We start from the raw sequence: 7906 nt of genomic DNA, 5'->3' as shown, positions 1-7906 counted from the left end.
TATAGATTGGTCTATATTAGTATTAAGGGTAAAAAGAAAAACTTCAGTCGTTTGATTTACACTATAACTTTCTTTAGAGAATTTATTAGATAGTATGTAAGAAAAATACATTCTTATGTAAAAAAATCTTATTCAGAAAGTTGGGGTTTTTTTTCCTGCATTACCATATTCATCAGTGTTTCAGATTCATTTATTGTTCAAGTTCTTTTGACTTTCTTTGTATTTCTTTCAGCCCTTTTATGTAGTCCCTGTGGGTTTTGCACAGGTGTATACATATGCCCAATTATTTAGGTTGGAAATTACAAGATTTCTTAATAAAAAAGGAATAAAGCTCTGGAATAATCATCCAGAATAAATGGGAAATACAAGTTAATAAATTCATTTAAATTGAAAATTGAGCAGTTTATGGAAAGAGGTAGCCAGTGTGGTTACTTACAGCAATCTAGGGAACTGATCTTTCCAGTTTCATGTTCTTTGATGTGTATAAAATAAAACTTCATTCTAGATGCTGGGAAAGAAGAAAGATTTTACAAGTTATCTTTTTCGTGTTATCTCATTCTGCAGAACATACTGTAGTTATTTATAAATGTGTAACCACCAGCTGCCTTTTCTCACAGTTTTTTTTCTCTCAAAAATACACTGATAAGCAGCAAACAAGGAACTACCATAGGACTACATACATTTGTAAACAGTTATCTTCAAAAGTAGTACAACTGGGATACATAAAAACCATGAAAAGCCAGTTAATAGGATTTCTTATGAACTTTTGGATTCCTTTTTCAGTTGCTTTATATTTTCACAGTGGAGAAAGAGAAGAGAAATGTATAATTGAAGATGTTCCCAGCGACACGTTGGTAATTGGTAGGTACCTGTCAATGTTATATGTTGATCTAACCTATGCAACAATAAAGATAGCTGGTAATGTAACAGGAAAATCTGCGATTGATGAACATTGTAAAACCATGGTGATAAGAAAGAGGGCACCCTGGAAATAAGTCCCTGCAGCAGGGGCTAGTCATAATGTTCTCAAACATTATGCGTATCCATCACACAAAGAAATGCAGGTTTCCGAAGCGGTTAACTGACTAGACAAAGAGGGTCTTCTAATCCTACAGCTTCAATGTGTGTTTTTATACATTTTGACTGATTTACTCATTCATACCAGAATTTCTGCGACTTATGAATAGGAGAGATATTTTTTTGATTAATGCTGCTCTGGAAAGAAGCAGTTCAAGATGTACTAAAGTTCCATTTCACCTGGGATATCACAAGCACATTAAATTCACCTACAAGACTGTAAATGTAAGATTGAAAGGGGATAGTAAAAAATAATATGTAATAGTATTTTTTATAAATAATGTGATAAATATGAAAGACAGCCCTAAAAATGTAATTTGAATAAAGCACACATGCTTTTGGAGGTCTCAGCATGCCTTCTATATGCTAATCTTGCCAGAGCATTACAAGTAATCAAAAAGTGTTACTTGTTAATAACCATTTTTGTAGCATTCCAGAACATTTTCTAGTGTAATAAAAATTTATTGCATTTCACGTTGTTATAAAATGCCCCTTGAGCAATTTTAATCATAAGCACATGAAATACATATATTGTTTTATTGATAATAATTTGTCTTTATATTTTTGCTGAAAAACCAATGAAGATGTTTAATATTAAGCTATGCTTTATTTAACAGATTTTTATCTATGTTTTTATTCAGCGAATTACAAAGTACAACGCTGGGATATACATAAACAAGACTTTCTTAAATCCGCTCCTGGTTTGGGAATGTTTGTGACTGTCACAACTCCTTCTGCTGAGGTAAATATGCTTTATGAATGTTTCTGTAGGATTTATGAGTTGACTTTTGGCACTGGCTGGCAACACTACCTAAAAATAATAGACACTTGAGGAAAAAGTAAATCTACAGTCTAGCAGCTAGTTCAATATTTTGATGCTGAAAGGTATAAGCACCTGTGATTTCTATCGAAGTAAATAGAAATGAAAATGTTTGATAATGATGTGTGTGGACAATTTTTGCATTACTACCAGATTTGGGAAACTCTGTCATTAAGAATAGTAAGTGACAACTCAGAAAAAGGGTTAAATTTTTAAAAAATGAAAATTCACTAATGAAGTAAAATGGTACAGAATGTACTTGAGCAGCAGAAAGGAAGGCTTATGATAAACTAAACTGCAAAAGTCAAGATTACCATGAGGCTGCATAGAGCTATCACGCATAGCAACTGCCTGTGCTGCCATGAGGTCCTGAGCTTTTTCAGCAATGGACAATTTGTTTCTGTGCCTAGACAAGGTCTTATTTTTCAAACTTTAAATGATTTAGAGAGCATTGACTTTTGTACATTGCAGAAATCTATACTATTTCAATGTTCACTGTGAGCTAAAATTGTTCATTTTTCTCTAAATCTATTCTGAAATTCAGATAAATTTAATGATGTCGGGAGGTTAATTGATTACTTTTTACACCCAATTCACAGTACTGTTTTTTGATTGTTTTGTTCATATTTGTAACGTACATACCCAACATATATAATATCTAAATTACAGGTACTATTGTCAAAATTGTATGGGTCACAAGGAACATTTTCTTTCACATCCTATCTATCTGGGGAGCATGTTATCTGTTTACAGTCTAACTCCACAAGATTTGTGGCATTTGCAGGAAGCAAACTGGTAGGTGTATTTCTTAAATATTCTTTGTTGTAATAGTATCAATTGTTCACAAACTGCAGAAATTACAAACTAGATTAGAAGCTGGTCTAACTTCTAGTAGATAATTTAATATTCCTTAGTGATTAAAGAAGACAAACCTAGAATTATGAAGATGAAGAGATAAAAAGACTCTGTTCTGATATTTAAGAAGTCAAGTTTAAAGAGACAAGACTAATAACTACACCATGATTTAATGTTTGTACAGTGCTTTGAATGTGAAAGATTCTGATCAAAAAGAACAACTATTTGGTTCAAAAAGATAGATATGCAAGATTGACTAACACAAACACTAATCATAAAGATATTCCATGTCTTCACTAACTTAGATTGAATTCCTAAAGAAAATCTAACATTTTAGTTTTTGAAAGAGATTCAAATTAAGAATATATTAGCATACTTGTTATTGTCTACTACCAACAAAGTTGATCTCAATGCAGAATTTGAAAAAAGAACTCATCAGATGTGATAGTATAGCTCTAATCTATTTCAGCAAACAATTTCATAAACATGGTTTCAAAAGTTTTATCTATATGCTTCTTCTGTAAAAATAGTTGAACAGATGAGAATTACTTTCTAGAGGTGCTTTTTTTCCCCAGTTGATCGCAAAAGAGTTAGATAACCAGCTAGATATAAACATCTCGTAAACATGTTGAGGTAGGCCAAATTTCATCCTAGATGTATGCTTTGGGAACATGTAGATGACACAGAACCAAGAAGTTAACAGTACTGGGATTACTACACTGGAATAAGTAGGTGTTCTTATGGACTGATTTATGGAAATGAGTGGAAATTTAATCATACACTTTGCAAAAGCACTTAGGTTCTGATAATAAAAAAATTTGTGGAGCTCATCAACTAAAGAGGGTAAGGGGGATAAAGCATTGGTTAGTCATAGTTAACTATACATCATGAATGTGATTCTGAGGATACACAAGGAGATTTTTATCTAGTATAGATGGAGCTGTATTAATATCAATTTACATGATGCATGCACCATGTACAGTTCTGGTCATCCTGTTTAAAAGAAGTGAATAGCTGCAGGGAAGGAGAACATTAATAGCATAAATATTAAATAAGGTGGTTTGTTTAGGTTAAGAATGCAGAAGTGAAAAAAAAAATATTGCTTTTTATATCCTCAGGAATAAAGATCACAAAAGGAAAAACATTCTTTAGCTAAGATAAAGCTTTTAGTGGTCTTCTGTAAGAACCAGATACGGTAGTGGTTATCTAAACTGCTTCAAACCGAAATTAAATAAATTAATGGACAAAGGCTACCATAAGGTTGTGAGATGGATTTTGAAATATTCAGTTAGCTAACTCTAAGAGAGCTGAAAGAAGATGTGCTCTTCATTTGTGGTCAATGTCTGAGTACATCAAACTTCTATCGTGGTAATACCAAACTCTAGGATTTCCACAGATTATCTGTTTGGCTAAAATTTTTTATTTTGTCTTGGGTACAAATTAACTTTTAGGAGAAATTTCTCCTATGAGTTTTAGTAAAATTTTTCATTCATACCAAAATAAGTTGCATAATATTGCAAGTTCCATACTTCTCTTTTCTTTCTATGGGTCTATTTCTTGGCAGGTTTGGGGCATTTTTCCTACAGATTGTACAATAGCTTATAGGAAATTGGGAGGTATTTCATACCGGATAAATCGTGTGTGGAGAATGAAAAAAGACACCCTATGGATGGTCTCCTTCCAATCTTAAATTCCTCACTGTTAGTGGAGGAAACCTAGAAGTGCATCTATAAAAAGCTTCCTGCAGTACTACTGAAAAATGTAATTTCTGCAATATTAGGATGGAATGTGAAATACAATGAGCAGTCCTAACGGTGCTCATTTTTTAAACTAGTTTGGACAAAGAATAGAAAACATTTTCATGGCGGTTGAATCAACACTAGCACAAAACAATGCTCTGACATTAGTGAAGATTGTAAATTTGTATAATTAAATTAAATTAAAAATAAAATTAAGAAACACTTTAAATATCCCACCTGATTCTGATTTTAGGAAGGATTCCTACAAGCAATTAAAACTATTTTCCTGTAATAAGCTTAATGGGAAATTGTCCATTGTTTCTTTTTTTCTAAGGTATTTTGAAAACACAGAAGACACAGTAATGAGAATATTTTTTCTGTTTGCAGCGTATCCATTTGGACATTAGAGTTGGAGAACATTTTTTGGATGAATCTATTGTTCAAGCCAAAGACAAAGTGGATGAAGTTAACTTTAGACTAGAACACCTAATTGAGCAAATTCACCACATAGCTAAAGAACAAAACTATGAAAGAGTATGTATGTTCCCTAATGGAAATGTTAAAAATATTGTACATAACCTTATCGATTTATAAAGTATTGTGAGGTTTTTTATTTAATTGCAGTGTTATTTTTAACTAACTCATAAAAATCTATTGGTATTTAACCAAAATAACATACATCATCTTGCAAATCATTTTTAAGTTGTAACATAAAAACTATAGTCATGGTGAACTCACGCTTGTAGCAACAGGTGTTATTTTAAAGCAGGAATTTCCAAATATAGTTTTCTTGGTCAGAGTCAGTAACAGCAGCTGAGCAGGTGGCAGGTACCATTGCTCATGTTGCCAGCTGTTGATTCCATGCTGGTTCGTGTGCATGAACTTTATTGGAATGGGTAAGGAAATGACTGAGAGTATATTTATATATCCCTATGCAGTTAGAAATAAAGCTCTCCTTCAAACAAGTGTACACCATTGTCTTCACTTTTCTGTACATATGCAGGCAGTCAGACTGTGTTTGAAATACATGAATTAGTTATCTAAAAAAAGAAATTTGGCTGCCAAAAGGTTCTTGACTGCAATATGGAAGTGAGTGTAAATCTAAAAATGCTTAAGTCTGTACTAATACTAGCACAATATATCTTTGTGAACAAGGGGTAGCTCTTTTTGCCTTTCTGCTTCAAGCTACAGTCTGTCTGCTGCTCAGTTTTGATTTGTAAAGATACCCACCTTATGGATAACAACAAAATTTCATTCTTATCAACATGAAAAAAGTGTTTGTTCACTACTAGGAAAGGGATGCCTGTCCAGTTACCTGGACAGCAGCATGAAACATACAGATGCCAAAAGGTAATAATTATGCTTTTCCTTTTCTCTTTAGGAGCGTGAAGAAAAATTTCGGAAGACAAGTGAAGAAACCAACAGCAATATTTTGTGGTGGGCTATTGTACAAACACTAATCCTCATCTCCATTGGAATCTGGCAAATCAAATCTCTCAGAGATTTCTTTATATCTAAGAAGCTTGTTTAAGTCCTATGAAGTAAATGCACAGATTCAAAACTTGCACGCTATTTAACATCTAACATCCAAAGAAACCCTGCGTCTATGAGAAAATTGGTTGTACATAACTTTCAAGCTTCTCTTGTCTTCTACTCTGATTCTTGCTCTAACTCTGGTTTCTCCATCTATATCAAAACCTCTGGCATCCTCTTACATTTTACTCTTTGAATTCTGTCTTTTATCAGTTTTTTTCTCCCTCTGCAGATGTGAAGCTAAATCTATAAGAAGGACTCGGTGACTAAGGCAGCATTTAAGTTCAGCTCAGGATTGTTAGGTCTAAAATAGAAATCTAAAAAATGTTTCCTAATATTTTAAATTTCTCTATGGGCTTAGTAATCTTATTCGATACTACCATAAACAGTTCAGCATTTCAGACTGACTAGGAATCAGACAGCAGGCAGAGAAACAACTACATCCCCTGTGATGCTTAATTTGGTGTAAGTGTCTTAAACTCAACCTATGTATGTGTAACACCTAGCTTTTCCTCAAATATAATTGTGTTTTCTTTTAAAACATTTAATGTTTTAAGCCACAGTGGATCCTACCCTTAAGTTTATGATCAGTGGTTGCAGCAATTACCATGGAAGAGAGAAACACAGACAATTTGAAGTTGTACTTACTTTTACTTCCAGGTCAGCCCTAAACATTAGGCTACAGAGTTGAGATCAGACCTCTCTCATAGTTATTTATGTAAATTATAGTCTTTATGAAGTATGCCAAAGTAAACCAAACTATACGTTTCTTGGTAAACACTGAATTTTTGCCTATATAATTAAGTTATCCCTACACTAAATTCTTCATTCTGTTTCTCTGTTGGAGAATTGGTTTTATTTTAATTATTCAGCAACTGTAACATGACTGTCTAAGGAACTTACTAGTTTTTTACTTAATTGTGTATTTCCATTTCACTTATTGCAGCTTGGTTGAATATATTTTTATGCCTTAATTTAGCTAGTTTATGTACAACTACCAGAGTAGTTACGGTATTGTGCAGTTACAAGTCAAAAGCTGTGGTTAAAAATTCAGATAATTAGCTCGACAGAGCAGAAGTAGTGTAAGAAGGAGTTGGAGGTGGTTATAATATGACCCATCACAGCACTTGGTTAACATGGAAAAACATGAAGCTTGAAAGAGTTCCTAGAGTGCACTGTGACAGCAGAATATTGTGGTTTGGCTTCTTACTTGTCTTTCCAGACCCTTTGCTAGTCTAAAAGGTAGTGAAAGCTGAAATATCTGTAGAACAATTATTGCTTTAAAGGCACTGCTTTCTTTCTTTTTTCATCTTCTCACCTTTTGTTTTCATTAGCAAGGAAATGGCATTGCCCTTTACGTTCACTTACATTCCAGTATGGGAATGAAAATACAACTGTGAGTATGTGAGAATCCATAAAGTTGACACAAAGTAGAGACATAAAGCAATACTCTATGGATCAAATCAATCAAAATAAAATCTCATAAAGTTACTCACTGAGGTGTGTCCTATATTTAAAAATTCTGAGACTTGAGAGCAGTCATTTGAAATGCCTGGTAAATAAGTGTTATTAAATTCACTGTTACAGAGCACTCACATCACAGCTTGTGATAACATCTTTGGTGGTGGGAAAGAAGGAAAGATGTGTTACAACCATATGGTATATGAAGTCCAACAAGAAAGTTTAATAAGGGTTTGCTACAAGGTTGTGGTTCAGACTTTAGCTGATATTTAGTGTAAGGCTCCTAACTACGTCCCAATGACAAACTTAACTCACCTCACTTACAATACACTTAAGCTTTTAGACCAAAAGGGCAGGTACCATGTCAGAATTTATAAAGGACCTGATTATATTCCTTTGTGTTAATCAGATCTGTACTCAA

General features: G+C 33.2%; 1 protein-coding gene across 1 annotated transcript; it reads left to right on the top strand.

Moving 5' to 3' along the window:
• The first annotated feature begins 708 nt into the window (after nucleotides 1–708).
• LOC104166525 (transmembrane emp24 domain-containing protein 11-like) lies at nucleotides 709–6052 on the top strand. Its single transcript, XM_009706481.1, has 5 exons — nucleotides 709–861; nucleotides 1719–1819; nucleotides 2567–2692; nucleotides 4879–5025; nucleotides 5873–6052. The coding sequence occupies exons 1-5, from the start codon at nucleotides 732–734 to the stop codon at nucleotides 6020–6022; spliced, it is 654 nt and encodes a 217-aa protein (XP_009704783.1). The 5' UTR covers nucleotides 709–731; the 3' UTR covers nucleotides 6023–6052.
• Nucleotides 6053–7906: the final 1854 nt, after the last annotated feature.

Source organism: Cariama cristata, unplaced genomic scaffold, assembly GCF_000690535.1.
Source record: "Cariama cristata isolate BGI_N322 unplaced genomic scaffold, ASM69053v1 scaffold6558, whole genome shotgun sequence".
NCBI classification, from domain to species: domain Eukaryota; kingdom Metazoa; phylum Chordata; class Aves; order Cariamiformes; family Cariamidae; genus Cariama; species Cariama cristata.
The sequence above is the reverse complement of the archived record's forward strand: the minus strand, read 5'-3'. Positions and strand labels throughout refer to the sequence as shown.

Excerpts from the sequence above, each read along its gene's own strand:
- LOC104166525 (XM_009706481.1), top strand. The coding sequence starts at position 732 with ATGAAAAGCCAGTTAATAGGATTTCTTATGAACTTTTGGATTCCTTTT. Across the intron at positions 2,693-4,878 it reads CATTTGCAGGAAGCAAACTG|CGTATCCATTTGGACATTAG; the intron begins GTAGGTGTATTT and ends TTCTGTTTGCAG. Across the intron at positions 5,026-5,872 it reads AAGAACAAAACTATGAAAGA|GAGCGTGAAGAAAAATTTCG; the intron begins GTATGTATGTTC and ends TTTTCTCTTTAG.